Source organism: Phoca vitulina, unplaced genomic scaffold (genome assembly GCF_004348235.1).
Source record: "Phoca vitulina isolate PV1807 unplaced genomic scaffold, GSC_HSeal_1.0 scaffold8, whole genome shotgun sequence".
In the NCBI taxonomy this organism is placed as follows: Eukaryota; Metazoa; Chordata; class Mammalia; order Carnivora; family Phocidae; genus Phoca; species Phoca vitulina.
In genome coordinates this window covers 23005809-23025534 of record NW_022589711.1, presented here as the reverse complement: position 1 = coordinate 23025534, position 19726 = coordinate 23005809, and the positions used below count along the sequence as shown (strand labels likewise).

Below are 19726 nucleotides of genomic sequence, written 5' to 3'. Positions count from 1 at the left end.
ATTTTGACATTTTCTTTGTGTATATTCACATATGAGTACCTACATTTGTATTTAAATGGAATCTTGCTGTTTTATACCCTGCCTTTCTGATATATATATATTTCCTTGATCTTCTTTGCAGTATAGTTTGAACTACTTTTATATGAAACATTAAAGCTCTACACCAGTGTTTCTCAAATATTTCTTACCATAACCATAGTGAGAAATACATTTTACATTAAGATACAGTAGACCCTTAAGTATATGTAACTATATTTGAAATAAGTTTCCAGAAATAATACTTACAAATAGCTTTTATTTTATTCTATTTGATTTTTTTTAAGCTGATAACCAGCCACTAAACTGGCTTAAAGATTCACTTACAGATCACAGTGGCACTTAAAAAAAAATCACTGATTCCCTCTGCACCTTTCTTTTAATGATTATAAAGTATCCCATTGCACAGATATGTCATCGGTAATACTGTGGACTTAGAGATTATTTTTAATTTTTATTATTGTGAAAAACTTTGGAATAAACATCCTCCTGAGTACATTTTTTAAATTTCTTGGTATCTTAAGACTTGTAATTAGGAATAAAATTTCTAGAAATACATACAAAATTTAAAGTTTTAGATAAACATTGACAAACTGTATTCCAGAAATACTTTATCAATTTATACTACTACCAATATTTTTCCCACCTTTCCAGCATGGCTCTTAACATTCTTTTCCATTTTTGCCATTCTAACAGCATAGTATTTTACACTGTATTTCATTAATTGCTAGTAAAGTTCAATATGTTTGCATATATTTATTGGACATTTTACCTTTTTTTGTGAATCACTTATTCCAGTCATAAATTAAGATTTTAAAAGTTCAATATCATTAAAAAATAAAAGTTCAATATCATTAGCAATCACATGAGCATAAAAATAAAACAACTCTTGAGTACCATTTTCTCCTATCATTTAAAAAAAATGAACATAGGTTATCACTAGTCATACATTACTAGTAGCCATGGATTGGAAATATCTACCAACAGTTTTAAAAATGTTAAATCCCTTTGAGCCAGTAATTTTATTTCTGGAATTTATTCTAAGGAAACATGATCTATGACAAAGATTTATGCAGCAAGATGTGCTAACTGAAGGATTGTTTATAATCTTCAAAAACTGAGAATAGCTTTTATGTCCAAAAATAGAATGATTACAAAATAGGCATAGGCATGTGAAAAAAAAATAAACAGCCAGTCATTAGTTATATTCTTTGGATGTTTTTCCTGATTTATTCTTATCACTGAATATTAACTGAAAAAGCAGGATAAAAAACTATATATGGTACATAATTTAGAAGATTCCTTTCTCAACTATGTAGAGTATATATTTTATATTTCAAGAAAGAAGAAAAACAAAAAAGATTAACAATGGTAAATTTATTAGTAGTGAGATTTAGAGAAAATTTTTTTTATATTCTTTTTTATATTTTCCAAATATTAAAAAATGTGTACTCCTTATATTTTATACTTTATTACTTTCATATTATAAATATGCAATAATTATACAATAATCAATGTTACAGAATCAAATAAATGACAAAGTAAACTTCCCTTATAATCTTATTGTTCCAAAAACAAATACTATTAATGATTTGGTGCACATGCCACTAAATTTTTTTCCTTCTCTATATATACTAAGCACATATTTTTGTTAAGAGTAGTATTTTTCCTTTTATAATTGAGATATCATTATAAACAGTGTTCAACACATATTCTTCTATGTTTAACTTTGTCCACCAGTGCTAGTCATAGAATTTTTTTTTTTTTTTTTTAAAGATTTTATTTATTTACTTGACAGAGAGAGACACAGCAGAAGAGGGAACACAAGCAGGGGGAGTGAGAGAGGGAGAAGCAGGCTTCCCGCGGAGCAGGGAGCCCGATGCGGGGCTCGATCATGACACATGTGCAATCAGAAAAATCCCAGGACCCTGGGATCATGACCTGAGCCGAAGGCAGACGCCTGACTGAGCCACCCAGGTGCCCCCATAGAATACTTTTCAAGAAAAAAAATGATGGCTAGAGAGCATGAACATTTTTCATTTTAAAAGATATTGATAAATTTCGCTGAAAAAGATGTTACATTCCCACCATAAGAGTGACTTATTTTGCCATAGTAGACTTAATCTTTTTAATGTCTTTCAGTCTAATAGATTAAGATGTACTTGTTCTTTCATAATTAGAAAAATATAGATACAGGATATAAATTTACTATTATTGTAGCCTTCTCCATAGTAACCCTATTCACTATTCAACCTACAATTTAGCTATAGTGTTCCTAATTAATTTCTTCCAAAAAGATTTTGAAGAAAAAGGAATTAAAATCAGAAACGTTTCCTTTTATAGAAACTATTTTCTATGTATTTTTGTTATCTGTAATTAAAATAAATGTTATTTTTAAAATAGTAGCTAAAATAAATACATTTTAAAAATTCTTTTTTTGGAGGAAGAATAAAAAAATCCTATACTGAAAACTGAGGTTTCCTAAAAAAACAAAAAAACAAAAAAAACCCCCAAAAACCCAAAAAACAACTCACATTTCCCCAGAGAATTTAATGCAAGCTACCATAACCATGCCACTTTCCCTTTACGAAACTGACTCTGAAATCTGAAGAACAAAATCTTTTCTCTGTACCTCAGCGGTCCTCTGGATCTGTATGATTTAAATATGACTTCAATCTATTAAAGCACTCATTGAAAAGAGTATCTGAAAAAAATCTCCTTTGGCTCATATCTGAGGAATACAGTGTTTGTTCCCACATTAGCAGGAAAGAATAAAAATTAAAATCTGATCTGGGCAGTCATCTCATAATCATTCCAAGGCAAGAGTTGATAATGACAAAAGGGCATTTAGTCAAGGGATACTGGTTATAAGTTTCAGACTCCAAAAGTAAGTTACATTGCTTTTACAGGAAGGAGTCCTAGCAATATGAACAGTTAATGAATTCATTTTACTACCACATGCAAATCCTGAGACGGCATAATAATTTGGGTTCTAGTAACTTAACAGTTCTTAATCTGAAGTAATTAGTGAGCACTTTATTTGCATACGCTGACATATCTTCTTTAGAATTGCTTGTAGAACAAATGGATCAACTGTTTAAGTTAGTACTGTTATTTTAACTAAATTTATTCAATAAATATTTACCGATCTATATGTCTAGCATCATACTTGGCCTTGAAGAAATAACCTGAATAAGAAATAATCCTTGCTCTTGAGCAGTTCACACCCTCATTAGAGAGGCAGCTATGGCACATGACTTTAAGACATAACAAGTATGGTAAAGTACCGTGTGAACACTGGGGACAGAATAACTGGGCAAAAATGGTGAAATTTGACAGAGGAGGTGACTTTTGAGTTAACTTTAAAGCATGACTATATTAACTTTAAACTGCAACTAAACAGAACAGGGCATTAAAAACAAGAGAGAAAAGCATATGCAAAGATCCAAGGTCATGGAGGACCTGAAGCATTTGAGAAATAATATGAAGTATGATTATACTTTTTCATTAGAAAACATTTTCATTTTTTCATTAGAAAATGTGCTTAAATTATATGAAAAATAAATATTGCAACCTAGCCCACATAATCCTTTGGATTTATTTGTTAAGCATTATTATTAAAATATACTCATCTAGTTAACCAACATTTATAAACATACTTACTTATAATAGTGTTCCCAGAGATTTCTGTATCTTCCTTGACCTGACATGTCAAACACTGTAAAAGACAAACTACAGAAAACAAAGCAAAACAAAACCAAACACCAAAACAAAACAAACCATGACTACATTATAAGATACTAACTTAAGGTGTTACTTTCACTTAAGAATTTAAATTGTTTTCAAAGAAACCACCCTTGAATATACAATATTCAACTTGAGCTAATTTTCAAGTACAAGTCCCATAAATTAAATTTTTTAATATAAATATGATTTTGTAATGAATAACATATAAAAAAAGATGTTTTCCTTCTAGTGAGATTATCGGAGTTTATCTAAAGTTAAATTCTGAAAAACAATCCAGGGGTAGTGGTACAAATAATTTACCATCTATGGACTTCTGAAACAACAAATTTCTTTTTCTAAGAGTAGAACGAATGACTAGGTCGATCTGATATTATCACTTTTCACCCACAACTTCTTAGTCACAAGTATAATAAAATGAATTACCTGGATGATTTGAATTTCTCTATGCTGAATCCTATGGTTGGAACTATATCTTGTGATTGAGCCTTCAAGAGAAAAGACAAATTGAGAAATCTGCAATTACCAAAGATGAATTTTTCCTCAGGTTAAAAAAAAGCATCCACGTTTCCAATTCTAAAATTTGTCACTACGGAGATGACAGAATTAAACAAAATTATAATTTTTGCAGTGGGATCACTGTGTGTGAATTCTTTACAGAAGTTTAAGGTTTACTAATTATGAATCTGTATAACGTGTATATCTTAATTCACATTTTGTGGCTTGCCAAGTTACCATAGCTGTAAAGTGGTTTGATGAGTCATTCTGAGTTCACATACAGGACTTCATAATCTTTCACCACATACTTATTGAGTTTATATATGCTACTGGGGACTGTTCTCATGTCTAGGTGGTGAATATACATGGTCGCTGCTTTCATGGAGCTTATTACCTAGAGAAAGTAAACATCAATAACCAAGTAAACTACAAGTGAACACAATTTCAGGAAGTGGTAAGTGCAGTGAAAGGTGATTTGGAGATGGGAGGCAATGGGGGAGGAGGGTTGGTATGGGGCATGGAAAAAGGATGCTGAGAAAAAGCCTCTCTGAGGAGGTAACATTGGACCCAAGAGTGAATATCAAAAAGGAGAAAAGCATGACTAGATCTTGGCAAAAACATTCCAGTCAAAACAATTAGCCAGTGCAATGACCCCAAGGCAAGCAAGGACTTGCCACTCAGGAAAAGTATAAGGCCTGTATGTCTAAAATGTACTGAGTAAGGCAGAGAGCTATATGTAACAAAGAGCTGTAGAGCCTTGAAGGCCATGGTAGGGAATTCTGTGTGGAGAACAGATTACAAGGGGGCAAGAGTACAGCAGGAGACCTGTTAGCAAGTCCCACAGGCAATTAAAATGCCTTAAGCTGACAAGTCATCAAATGCCTCCTAACACTTTCACCATCAAAAACCATTCTTCTGTTTGAATAAAAAACACCATCTACTTTCTGATAACCTATGAGTTATTCTTAACTCCTCGTTTCTTACATTTTTTATGAACCATTCTCAAATTGGTCCTATCTCACTAACTTAGTTCAGGCCCTTAACATTTCTTGCTTTGATGTAGTACAAAAGCCTTGTAATTACTCCTAACTGTTAATGTGCCACCTTAGACTAGTTACTCAACTTCTCCAAACCTTAGTTTTCTCAAATGTGAAATCTATTATTATCTTTAACTTGTAAAGTTATTGTGAGAATTAAATGAGTTAATGAATGCAAAATACTCAACACAGTGCCTGGTCCATAGGAAATACTCAGCAACTACTCAACAAATATCATAAGTATACTTTCTTTCTTCTTTTTTTTTTTTAGTGTTAAATGTTTTAAATTTTATGAATTTTAAACACATATAAAATTCAAGTATTCACTCTGGCATTTCTGTTTTAGCATCAATATACAGAAGAAATATCTCAGTGCTGTCATTTGCTTTGGTTTTGCACTTATTAATATTGAGAATGTGATTTGGTCTCTTTGTAATAAATTTCTTATTGATTTCCATTCTTCTCATTATAACAGCCACTTAACTGACCACCACTCTGGTCTCTCTTATCTTTCTTTCTTTTTTTTTTTTAATTTTATTATGTTATGTTAATCACCATACATTACATCATTAGTTTTTGATGTAGTGTTCCATGAGTCATTGTTTGCGTCTAACACCCAGTGCTCCATGCAGAACGTGCCCTCTTTAATACCCATCACCAGGCTAACCCATCCCCCGACCCCCCTCCCCTCTAGAACCCTCAGTTTGTTTTTCAGAGTCCATAGTCTCTCATGGTTCGTCTCCCCCTCCGATTTCCCCTCCTTAATTTTTCCCTTCCTGCTATCTTCTTCTTTTTTTTTTTAACATATAATGTATTATTTGTTTCAGAGGTACTATACTTTCATTGATTTCAGTCTCTTTCCAATTTTCTCCATACAGCCACAGTGTAACTTAAAAAACAAAACAAAACAAAAACTTTAGTTCATCATGTTGCTTTTGTGTGAAAACAGGAGAAGGTAAATTGTTGCCCCACACCATTATGTTCAATTTGGTAGTCCACTTCTGGAAATTTAAAATTCAAATGAAAAGACAGAAGCTGAAAAGTCACTGGAGCTTAGTCACCTTAGTAGTAACGTAGTAGTGAAAAGGCCTCCTTAGAGATGCCTGGTTTTGCCTTTCTAAAGTTTGTTTATTCAGCTTTTCTTTCCATCCTATTGAGCTGCCTATATTCTTCCAAAAATATCTTTCTGTTTATGTTAGAATTTATTTCCTGCCATTCAGATTCCTGCCTCAGTCCTTAGGGTTTCTTCATTGCACAACAAACTTTGGAATAAAGAGTTTCCTTACTTTTGTTGTCCCAAAATATTCCACGGTTTTGATTTTTTATTTTGATCACAATCATGATAAAAATCATCAGCTATTACTATTAGGAAAAAATACCAGTAATAAAGTGAGGAAATTAAACGTTTAAAGAAATCTCAGAAAATATACCTCAAAATAGTAGCCCTGTCTTCACTGAACTGTAATTAGAACATTTGCCTGGCCTCTCCACAATCACCCAGCTTCTTCACAAACTCTTTTTGTTTCCAGAGCTTCTCTTTTATATCTTGCTGTTTTACTTAACAAGGATAAAATTAATCAACTTTCTTTTCTTCCCATCACTTTTTTTTTAAGGAGGGAGAGAGAGAGAGTACATACGAGTGGGAGGAGGGGCAGAGGGAGAGGGAGAGAATCTCAAGCAAACTCCATGATGTAGTCTCACAACCCCAAGAGCATGACTGAGCCAAAATTAAGAGGCAGACACTTAACTGACTGAGCCACACAGGCACCCCTCTTCCCGTTACTTCTAAAGTTCTAATGGAACCTAATTAGAAAGAAGAAACTCCACAAATTAATCAGGATAAAACAAGATATGTGAGCTCATGCTTCTACTTCAAGTGGGATTTATTTTCCTCTAAAGAATTCCAAAGATTATCTCCAACATTAATCTTCTCTGCTCTGTCTAGGAACAAATACATTTGGTCATTCTCTGAATTGGTCAGGGAATGGTACAAACCAAGCAAAGAGTGTAGGAATTATTACCTAAGTGGAATAGCCTATCTGAGATAGCCCAAGGATAGACTAACATCAACAAGAATAGAACAGGATTTCTAAGAGAAGATCCTATTTGGTTAGTTTCATTAAGTCTGCCAAAAATTAAATCCTTGGTGCTATCAATCATCATTCCCTTCCCAAAAATGAAAATTAAAAAATTCCCCATCAGTCCATCCCAAAATACACTTATATACCAGGCAATATCATAGGTATTTAGGATTTAGGGTTGAATAATATCAAATCTATGCTCTTAAGGAATTTAAATTTATAATGAGGAAAAATTTAATAAATAAGCTACCAATTAAATATGCAAGATAATTTCAGATTGTTTTATTATTTTTTTTTTTTAAGATTTTTTTTTTTTAAATTTATTTGACAGAGAGAGACACAGCGAGAGAGGGAACACAAGCAGGGGGAGTGGGAGAGGGAGAAGCAGGCTCCCCACTGAGGAGGGAGCCTGATGTGGGGCTCGATCCCAGTACTCTGGGATCATGACCTGAGCCGAAGGCAGACGCTTAACGACTGAGCCACCCAGGCACCCCTCAGATTGTTTTAAATAACATAAATCTGGATGATGTGGTAGTATGATAGGATTTCCGTTGGCAAACGGGGGGTAATGGAAATTGGGGGAAAAAAAGGTACTTATAGGGTGCATCTCTAAGAAAATACACTTAAGACCAGATTCTTGAGTGATCAGGTTAAAATGCCTCCCCACCATTATGCATCAGTTTAGAAAACACCAGCATCCTCAATACATTGACAATAAATAAGCATTAGGATAGCTTAAAGCCAGTTTGGGTCCAAAAGTATCTAGTTATCTAGAAACTGATTTTATCCACAAAAAATAAGAGACATAACTATAAAATGAGATTTGCAAATTTTTTGCATTGTAGATTTCTATAATTCATTTAATTCATTAAAAATAATGTTTCTAATAGTGGATGTAGGCTCACAAAAGATTTCTTTGGTTCAGATAAATGGAGGAAACAAGTGTTTTATACATACCTGTGTGACAGAGGTTTTGAGGTCTTTAAGAAATTCTATTTCAAGCGGTCTTTTGGCTATAAGCACCAAATTAAAAAAAAAAAAAAAAGCAAAGCAACTTACTGTGTTCTCAGCATCTAGAGGTCAATTGTTCTGTGGAGACAGGATAGTTGCCTAAAGATTAAGTCTCAGGAAGTGGTGTCAGAAAGTAGGTGATCCCCTTAAAATAGCCCTATAGCAAGTCTAGGCTAGTTTCATAATTCACCAGAGATAACAGAGACAGAGATGTTGGAAAGCACTGGAAGATTAATTAAAAAACCTTAGTTATTGGCTGTGTACCCAGGTTTTCCTGGGGGCTTTCCCTGACTAATGTGGTGTTAAACAGGGTTAATATGCCACAAGACCAGTCTGAAACGGGGGTTATAGAGTATTTTAAGATCACAGATGGAGCACATGATGTCTCCTCTTTCTGCCCCAAATCTCTAGAAATGACAGAAGAAATTATGAAAAAAAAAATCCCTAAGTAGGTTAAAAAATAAAAATACATCCTTGTTCAGGGAAGAAAGCCGTTCCCATTCATATCAAAGATTATTCCTATGGTAATAACTATGTCTTGGAAGATCACTACACTGTTGGGAATGATGGAAGGAGACTGTAAATTCTTTTTTGTTTTTTGAATATTATTTCTGCCAATTTTGAGTACAGCAGACATTGGTGGACTGGTCCATTTTGTGGCTATATATTTTTTTTTAAGAGAAGGAGAGGTAAGGGAGGGGCAGAGGGAGAGGGAGAGAGGGAATCCCAAGCAGGCTCCACACTCAGCATGGAGCCTGACATGGAGCTCAATTCCAGGACCCTGAGATCATGACCTGAGCCGAAATCAAGAGTTGGATGCTTAACTGACTGAGCCACCTAGGCGCCCCCATTTTGTGGCTATTAATGGTGGCTCTGGTTTCAGTTATTTTGTACTTATTTGAGACTAGCTTTTTTTAAGATTTTATTTACTTATTTGAGAGAGGGAGAAAAAGAGAGAGAGAGGAGGGGGAGAGGGAGAGAATCTGGAGCAGACTCCACGCTGAGCTCAGAGCCTGACACTGGGCTCAACCCCATGACCCTGAAATCATGACCTGAGCTGAAATCAAGCATCAAGACACTTAACCCACAGCCACCTAGGCGTCCCAAGACTAGTTTTACCAAAAAAAAAATTTTTACCTTTGAGGCAATTCCTTGATGTGGGGAAAAATGTAAACACCTCTGATAGAATAGGCCCTTACCGAAAAAAACTTCCTTATAATCTTCCTTACTGCTGATAGCTTTACCTACAGAAGTATAGGTCACCAGTCACTGAGTTTCTTAAGCATTAGCCCAGCCTATCTGCTGATTGCTGATCCACAGTACTGATTATGGGCCAAGGCACAATTGGGTATGGTTCTACTTTAAACATATACTCACTGTTCTCTAAGATCAATTCTGGACCCCACGCAACTGGGTAGGATGCTTTATCTCCCTCTGAAGGACTGATAAAGAAATTTCTTGTAATCACCTAGGTCAGGAGATAGACTCTAATGTATGTGGGCTTCTTTTAACCTTTTTCCCCTATCTTCACATATAGAGAAAACTTCATTAAATGATACTCCATATTTCTCTATCTCACCTTCTCCAATTTATTCCTCTCTATGGCTAAATAATTACTCCTCTGACTGCTCAGTTTGTGAAACAGAACTGAGCATTCTTGGTTCTGCCTCTCTCTACTCTCTCTCTCATTTGAATGCTCCATGCCTATCACAAGAATGCACTCTCATCTGATCTTAGCCATGAAACGAACCTAGAAGAGTAGGATCTTTCCCGGAGGAGGAAACCCCGAAATTTTGGGAGGCAAATCTCAATAGAGTGTTAGCAACTCCTCTGAAGAGACCTAACCTTGCCCTCCAAAATTAAATAAAGCTGATATTTTTTATCTTTGCCTGACTTCAGAACGTATACCTCAGCTGGGGAACTCCTTAAAACACCTAAATTGCCTTCCAAATCCATGTTCAGTTTTTTATCCTGGCTGCCTCACACTAACTCCCACCTGAAAATACACCAGCAGTTAGTTGTTCTTATGTGGTAAACTCATCTATGTAGAAGGGAATAATGACCAGAAAAAAAGAAATAATTTTTTGTGTGTGTGTGTGTGTTCCAAAGTAATCTCCAACTAAACAGAAGTAAAACTGAAGCTGCTACAAAAGAAAACAGAGTAGTAAGGCTGCTTATTCAGCCCAACCTGAAACATTGGAGGCAACTACCATATTTAGGAGCAATATTTCCCATTCTCTAGCCATTTAGTCATTAAGAGTAACAGCTTCTTAGTTTTTGCCCTATCTTTATGCAGTCTATATTAGTCTTTCACTCTACAGTTTTCATTAATTCACTAATGGCTTTTACCTAAATAAGTGTATTTACAACTGTAAATGTTAGTTGTCTTTCCAATATCCATTTTCCTCTTCTTCCATACTTACAGAACTCCTATTATTTTTGGAAGCAGCAGTATGCCCTGCTTTTAAAAAAAAAAAAATCCAGCTTCATTTACAGATAGGGGTAGCCAATGAGATATAAGTAAGGAATCATTATTTGATGCTTCTGGGTAAGTTCTTTAAAGAGAGCTTATTTAGCAAGAGGGCCTATTCTTTTGCCTTGTTCTTTTCTCCTCCCTGTGACTTAGAATACAGTTAACCAAGGTGACCATGTGGAGATCTTGAAGATGAAAAAAGGCACTTAGAATAGCAGAACAGGAAGATGGAAGATGCCTGGATGTCTCCTGACTGACCACATAGCTGCACCACCTGCCCTGGAATACCTCCTCTGGACTTATTTAGCTGACAGAAAAAGAAGCTTCTATCTTATTTAGTCCACTGTTATGTGGATTTTCTTTATACGTAGCAAAACCTAACTTTTATGTACCATGTGTTGAATGTGCTAGCTTTATATTTTTCAATTAAAATTATATGTTCATATACTTATTACTTAAATGACTTAAAGTCATTCTGCTTACTACTACTGATACGCATACCACACTCCTGGGAAACTGTCTTAATTATCCATTGAACCCATAAAAATGATTCACCATTCCCTTTGTTTCTCTTGTAAAGAGGGAGCCAAAAAGAAGGCAATGATACCTAAAAGTAAACTTGGCAAATTTGTGAGGATCTTTTAAGAAAAAAAGACATTTGGAAAATATTCCAGCTTAAATAATCAAGACTCACCTATACATCTACATAAAATACACTGCAAATTATGCCTGACTGACATTTATTACTTTAAGATACTACAAGGTTAAAAGGATTTCATAACATGATTATATGAAGTAATGATGGCAAACAAAATAATTCTGCATGTTAACTTTCTCTAGTAGAAAATACACAAAGCATCTAACAAAGATACTTACATTTGAAGGTTTAAGTTTGTTAATGATTGTTGTTTTGCCGCTATTATCCAGACCAAGGCACAAAACATGAACCTCCTTCTTCTTTAGGCCAAGCAAGCCTGAAAGTCTGTCTAGCAATCCCATAATGTGATTCAAATATTTACAAACCAGCTGCAAGTTAGAAAGTAAAAAAAGATATATCAATCATTACAGGCAACTTAGGTATGGAAAATATGAACATGTGCATCAAAAAAATTAGTAATTTAAAGACACAATCATAAAAACCATGTCAAGTAGCTTTGTATTTAGGAAACAAAGTTTAAGCTGATTAGCACAAAGGAGCCTTATGTGAAATGCAGATTGGCAGCTTATAACCCTAGGCAACACAAAGAACAATGCCCTTGAAATAGCTGTATATTTCTTCTGGTAAATTATAATATTTAAGAAGAAAATGTGGTTAAACTCAGTATTGTGTAGAGTCTGCCACTTGTGATCCTGAAAATATCTGCAGCCTTTCTAGAAATCTGGAACAATGTATGGCAAAGGAGTTCATGTAGAGCCTAATGCCGAAGCTCAGAAAGTAGGAGGCAGGTCAGAAATGAGAAAAACTGAGATTTGGGCTACACTATTTGAGCCACTGGCTAAATCGTTTTCTGAAGCCAGCCCCATTGTTGTATTATCCAATAATCTGAAGGAATAACTATTAAATTCACTGTTTTTGTTTGTTTGCTTGATTATATCCAGTTTAGGTTGCATTTTCTATCAAGAGGAACGAAGAATACTAACAGATATATTTACTTTATTTTTTTTTAATTTTTTTTTTTTTTAAAGATTTTATTTATTTATTCATTAGAGACAGAGAGAGAGAAGCAGAGGGAGAAGCAGGCTCCCAAGGAGCAGGGAGCCCGATGCGGGACTCGATCCCAGGACCCTGAGATCATGACCTGAGCCGAAGGCAGATGCTCAACCATCTGAGCCACCCAGGCGCCCATATTTACTTTAATATATAATATATTGCTATACATATTGCTTGCTCATAACCTGCTATGAACTTTCCAAATGAAACTTTCCAAAGGTACTCCCCTTGGGTCCATCACTCCCCAAAATGTTATCATGGGAGAAGAGAGATATCCCTGTTGCCAGCCCTCAACTGCTGCAGGGACTGCTATAGGAGTAACTACAATCTGCCTAAGTCCCAAATATTTCCTATTACTCTCCTAACCATCTTTTTCAAAGTTCTCTAAATACTCATCTCATTTAATTGATTTATTCTCATCTCCATCTAAAGTTCCAGGAGCCTGTCATCCCCCAATTCCTCGAGTATTTTTTATCCCACACTATCCTAGGTAAGGCCATACCTTGAAGAATGTGAAGCTGCAGCAACTTAAATGATGAGGTTTCCAAGACAACTGCATCAAAAGGAGGCTGCATCATTGATTTTGCTTAGGCCCCTTGGGGGATCATACCGACAGAAATTTCAAAACCAAATTTCAATGATGTGCAGAAAGGAGCAAGCACGGTGCCCCACCAGAGCATGGGGCCTATAAGAGAGCCACAGTTGTCTTATCCAAGGATTGGGTTTGATTTCTGGTACTCCATTTGTGCCACTTTTCTCCTTGTGTTGGAGACTCAAATCTCACTCAATCCATTCCTTTAAATCTCAGCTTAAGGAACATTTGTACAATCTACTTTAAGTTAGCCTTCTGATATCATGAAACAATTCACACAGACCATTTTAATTCAAAGTAGATTTGCTATTCTCACTTTGTTATTTATTGTACTAAACATATTGATAAAAAGACAGTATCTTACCCCTGAATCAAAATACATTATATGTTAATTTAAAAAAAAGACAATATCTTGTTTTCCATTTTCCATACAATTTTGAACAGATTTAAAAAAAATATGACGACTTCTCACCTCATCATCCTCTGGGCATCCACTATAAAGCATCGATTGCCAAAAACTTGATACTTGAATATTCATTTTCCAAAGAATCCTGGATTGTGATTTTCCAACCCTTTTTCATGGATTATTAAAACTAATGCTTGTTAATGAAATATTTTGGGACATACAATGTAGAAGTCAGTTGTTTTAAAAGATGTAATTATAGCCTTATACATGCATGTTTCTATTTCTTAGTAATCATACATTTCTGTAAGTTTACTTTTTCCATGTATGAAAGAAGGAAAGATAACAATTTAAGCCACTCATCATTTACTTACCATGCCCTATGTGCACACTGGGAGATAAAGTCTTCTGTAGCTCCCTATGCCTAAAGCCATGATTCTCAACTTTGGCTGCACACTGGAATTAACTACTAAATTAGTATTTCTGGTGATGGGATTAGGGCATCAGCATTTTAAAAAGCTACACAGTGTTTCTGATGTACAGTTCCTATTGAGAACTGCTGGCTTTCAGAATAAAGTCCAAATGTTCACGCGTAGCTAATTTTAAGATCCAATCTGGCTCTGATCTACCTTTCCAGTTTCTTATCTTACTGTTTTACTGCGCACCAGCCAATCAAACTCTCTTGGTTGTTATCTGAGAAACTGCTTTCTAAAGGATTACTTGTTGCCAGAAAAGTCTTGAGGAATTAGGATATTATCCACAGCAAACAGCTTGGAAGGTAGTAAGCCGCAGATCGTGGTGGGGCAGAGAAAAACACCATGAATGGTACTTTGTAAACGTAAAAAAAAAAAAAAAAAAGTTCCTAGAGGGAATTATAGCCTACTTTTAGTACTTCAAACATTTTTATTCGGCTTTCAGTTTCTGAGGATGAAATTTCAATTACATTTCCCACACACCAAATAAAAACACAAAACTGGGCGATGATAAAACCAACCAAACAAACTCGCCCAAACCATGAGTCTTCTGGGACCCCTAGTACTCACCGCATAAATCCTTTCCTTTTCCACTTCTTACACTTTAGAAACAACGGTACGGAGTAAAAACCTTAAGAAAGAGTAAAGAGCAATTCTAAAACGCGACGGGAGTGGTGTTGGTGGCGGCGGCGCAGGCTACAAACATGGGGGGGGGGGGGGCGGAGATACCTGGTCTTTGAAGTTAGTCCTGCGGGCCCAGGGGCTGAAGAGGAACAGGAATGGACCACTCACTCACTCGTATACGTCTCTGGAATAAATATCGGGCGTCTCTCAGCCTTAGTCTCTATGCCTCCATTGTAGGAATCCCTGCTCCTGAGCAAAGCCGTATCTACAAGTTGGGTGAACTGGTTGCCTGTGCCTCAGCCGGAGCATCAGTGGCTGGGCAGGCGCCTAGGCGCGTGGCGTTCCCTTGGCAACCGGACGTTCTTCCGGTCCCGAAGCCACGCCTCCTTGGCGGTCTTAGAAAGTAACCTTGGTGCTCTTGTTTATGGGATTGAAGAGCTCCCGAGAATGCCAGAGGCACACCGAGGAGTATTAAAGGTGTGAAGACAGGTGGCGGGGTGAACGGCCGCCTTCCTGCGAGAAGCAGTGTTGTCCCCGATGGAGCATGATGGGAGTTGTAGGCGTGCGCACAGCCTGGTGGGAAATGCTTGGCGTAGCGTTTGCGCGTGCGCATCTTTCCGCCACGGTCTCTCCCAGCTTCTCGGGAGAATATCAGCAATTCCAGCATGCCGGGGTGGGCGCTCCGTGTGGACCCCAGAGGGACGTGGAACCTCTGCGTCTTTACCGGGCACGCGCGCAGCGTGTTTCAACGGCCGAAGAAGACAGCTGTGCCCCCTCTGTCAGGGCATGCGCCAGAGTTTCTCCGCTGCCTCTCCCACGGAGGCTTTCCGGTCTCTTAACGGGCCTCAGACCCTGGAGTCCTGAAGTAAAACTGTTAATGTAGGTGGGAGAGGAGATAAAACTGGTGTGAAAAGTCGGAAGCGTGGCTCGGCAGAGGAAGTATGCCTGTACTCTGGCTTCTTAGCTGTCTGATCTCCTGAAGAGATTTCCACTAGCCATAATCTGTGATTATTGTCCCCAGAATCAAATCGGTAGGTGGTCAGGAAAGGAATAGTCTGAATGCTTAACGTTAACCACCTTTTAAAATTGTACTGGGATTTTATAGCAACAATGATAACTCCAGTTGAAAATATTTAGATATACTCATTTCTCCACATTTTTATAACCACGCTTTCCAAAGGACAAGACTACAGTTGGAGTAATTTTACAGATGTTTCAACCTACCTAGCCTCGCCCCTCCCACCCCCCCACACCATGGGGGGTTTCATGGATGAAACCCTTACTCTTAGGTTTTCGTCTATAGTTTACTTTTTGGCCATGAGTATGGAACACCCTCTCCCCACCACACACACATACATTAGCTAGGGTTATGTTAACCACCCTTCCTGATCTTTGGCCTATTAATTTTACCTATTAAGCGAACTAGGAGGGTGAAAAAGAGACTAGAAGAATTAATATAAAATTAATGATGGGGGTGTTTATGTGGATGATTATAGGGTGCTATTTTTGTTGTTAGGTTTCCAAATTTGCAAATGTGGCTGTTTTACAATGAAAAAGAGTTAAGAGTAAACTTAACTCTTGAAAGGTTAAAACAACTCAATAGTTATATATTCCAAAATATTTACAGATGTCCTTGAAAAAAAAAAATGATATTCTTCCTGTGTGGCCTTAGGCCAATTAACCCTTCTCCATGCTTTAGCTTCCTCACTTTCAAAAAATACCTATTTATTTCATCTGGTAGTTTTGAGGATTGAATAGATTTAAAAAAATATTTTTTGGCACATAGTAGGTGTTCAGTTAATAAGTTCCTGTCTTCCTTTGTCCTGAAGTTTTTAGTATATGGGTAGGATTTGACCCAATTCCTAAATATTCTGGTTCATTAACTTCTGACTGTAAGTGCATTTACAGGGAGGTATTGATTCCTTTTCTTTGTGTCTGGGCATTTGTGATTCATTTTGATGAGACATGGAAGCTAATTTCCTTATAGCCTGAATATGACTTTTTTTGTCTTAGAGTTAAGCAGAAATCTTATGTTTCAGAAAACGTTAGTGTACAGATTTATTTTTTCCTGTTTGGAGTTGGTATTTTCTCCCCTTAGGCTGAATTCTATTTTTGCTTAGCACAGAACATTTGGTGAAAACTGGAAATATGACAGGGAGATTGGATATCCAACTTTTCAGTAAATTTAGGCATATACATAATTCTTTGACAAAAAAATAGCTAAGTAAATCGTCTTAGATCAGTGCAGTTTGATGCGATGGCTTGTCATTAGAGATTAAATAGTGAAACCCAAAGTGTACTCAATAACAGAAAATGCCAGTTTTAAAAATATGTAAAAGTTTAAAAGTGTAAATATTTCATATGGTTGAATCTGCATTTTGGTACTTTGCCAACTGAAACTCCTTTTGAGTACTGACAGGCTCAGCATAAAAATTATTCCACTTGATTTAATAAGTTAGTTTGGCTGTCTTCATTTTATCATGAAGGTGAGAAGCTTTAAAAATGGCAGTGATTTTCTGAAGGCTACTTAAGATATCCATATAAGAGAAGGAAGTTTCAGGTATTTTATAACCAGTTTTAATTTCATACTGGCTTCTGGAACTGTAGTAGAAGAATTATAAAAGAGTTAAGTCTAAGATATGATGACTACAACACTATTCTGATTAACTGAGGAACTTTTTATGTATTTTCTTACCAGCAACTTTTAAAAGAATATAGAAAATCCCTGATTCATAATTTATTGCACATTTTTGGAATGAATGCTGATGGTGTAAAGCCATTTGAGTAGTTGGACATTATGTATATCTTTTGGTCATCTGCAATTTATGTACAGTATTACCTCTGCAATGAACAATTTAATTTACTTAAGCTCACAAAATAGTTTGCCAATATGAAATCACTACAAAAATGTGTATCTATGTATAGTGATTTTTGTGATTTTATGCCTTGATGGTAATGACATTAATTATTTTGAAAAATTACAGCTATGATTTTGCATGCAGAATTATATATCTAAAGAACGTCTAGATTGAAGAGACTGAAAAATAAATTAAATATTCATCAATACAACAGTACAAAAAAGTCACGGATTTAACCACCAGAACTGTAACTTTTATTTGCTAAGATATTTTAATAAACAGGCTTACTCCATCTGTAAGACCCTGGTAATGCCTCTTAGGAAATCATAGAAAAATAAAATACAATAATTAGTAATTTGTACTTTGTACAAAAATCTTATTATGTTGCTCAGCAGGTAGTTTTGCTAAACACCATATTCTTTCAGCAAATAGATAGATGACATATGTAATGCAATTAACCACAAACAATCCCTCATTGAGAGCTGAGCATTCTATAACACTATTACTTGTAAGCATGCCAGCACATGAAAATTTACATGGAACATCATAATATTACAGTAGATTTTTATAAGATGAAAACAATACCACCTTTAAGTAAGTTTGGACTACTTCACTGCTGTAGCAAAGTAGATAATAGGTAGGATTGCAGTTCAATTGTTAACACCCTTTTACTGTGTTTATCTCTCTACAGTCTTGTTATACAACCAGAAAAGAGAAAGAACATAGTCTGTGTAAGGAACCTGAGCAGAAGGCATATATTGAAGCTCTAAATAGATACCAAAGAGAAACAGTAATAACAAAGAAAAAAAAAAAAATACCATGCTGCACTTCCTTATTCTCACAGATCTTTTCCCCCTTTTGTAAGAGTAGATGGGTACACTGCTAAATCCATAATTAATGATAATTAACTTTATGACAGGTTACAGAGAGGTACATTTTAAAAACCATATGCATACTTATAGGAAAGAGAAATGTTTTCAGCTGCAGTTTTTCATTAGTCAAATATTGCTCTATGAGGGATTAAATGCCTCAACCTAGACAGATGTTATCTAGGTATTTTATATAAATGTACTACTAAGTATTAAATTAAACTTTTTAGTATTTGTGCTACAAAGATTTTTGTAACTTTTATTTTGAATACACTGCAACTGTCAACATCTACCACTTAATATTTGACAGGGCCATTTAAATATTAAGTGTTTAATCAAATACATATATGTACACATACATCTTTCTATTTTTGTCTATGCGAAAACAGCAAAAAAATGGAGAGCAATCTTATTCCATTATTCACAATCTAATTTTACATCAAATCCATATGCATCTATAAATTCAACACACTGAATTACATACATCCTATCCAGAAATAAAGATCCAAGCACAATTAAAAGATCACATCCTTCCAATAGGATAGGGAGGGCACAATGAACAAAACAACCATATTGTCCATGTGTTTCTCCTAAATGACAGATGGTACTGGTGTTTTTCATATGAAAACAAAACAAAATAAAAGTATTATTTTACTAAATGATTAGAGCCTGTTTGCCTTTTTTTTTTTTTTTTAATTCAGATGGGGGCTCAAAACCCTCCAAAATAGTATTTTGAGAAAACTACCAGCTTGAATATATAATACACAATTTTCAAGATTAAACTAATTTTAATAATTTTCATAGGCTTTGAATTAGAATAGCTACAAAATATTTCTGCCTTTTACTCTGTAATAGACAAAAATAACAAAATATGAGACCTATTATGGCATTGAGAAGTCCTCACTTAATCTCTACATTATGGAAAAGAGAACACCATTATTAGAGTCCTTGGAAAGCACAGAATTGTTTCAGGTCCTTCAAGTAAGATGTCTCAAAAATATTCAGTAAGAATGGCTTTAAAATATTTTATACTATATGTCTTTTTCCCGTGGTGTACAACATACACAAATACCCACTGACTACGTGTTTATGTATACATGCGTGTGTGTGTATACACACATACATACACATATATACATATATATACTATATATATATATATATATATATATATATATATATATATAGTTCACTTTTCCCCTTTCCAACTACTTATACCTCTCTCCTCCAATCTATACTCCCTTCACACCCTGCGTAATGACTTTTATGGCAATAGTAAATAGAACTACTCACATAGTAACATCTTTACCTTTCCA

At 35.4% G+C, this 19726-nt stretch overlaps 1 protein-coding gene across 6 annotated transcripts in view; it reads right to left on the bottom strand.

Annotated features, from left to right (window-relative positions):
- ARL6 (ADP ribosylation factor like GTPase 6) overlaps positions 1-15821 on the bottom strand; it is a 42491-nt gene extending 26670 nt beyond the window's left edge. For 2 of the 6 annotated variants that reach the window (XM_032406374.1, XM_032406375.1), the window contains exons 1-6: positions 14789-15815; positions 14630-14690; positions 13656-13755; positions 11757-11906; positions 4207-4268; positions 3700-3768 (exon numbers count right to left, since the gene is read on the bottom strand). In XM_032406374.1, the coding sequence (XP_032262265.1) occupies positions 3700-3768; positions 4207-4268; positions 11757-11906; positions 13656-13755; positions 14630-14634 (386 nt within the window). In that variant the 5' untranslated portion in view covers positions 14635-14690; positions 14789-15815. Of the gene's footprint in view, positions 1-3699; positions 3769-4206; positions 4269-11756; positions 11907-13655; positions 13756-14629; positions 14691-14788 lie in introns of all 6 variants that reach the window. The other 4 variants (XM_032406372.1, XM_032406376.1, XM_032406378.1 and 1 more) reach the window with 4 other exon arrangements.
- Between the last annotated feature and the right edge of the window lie 3905 nt (positions 15822-19726).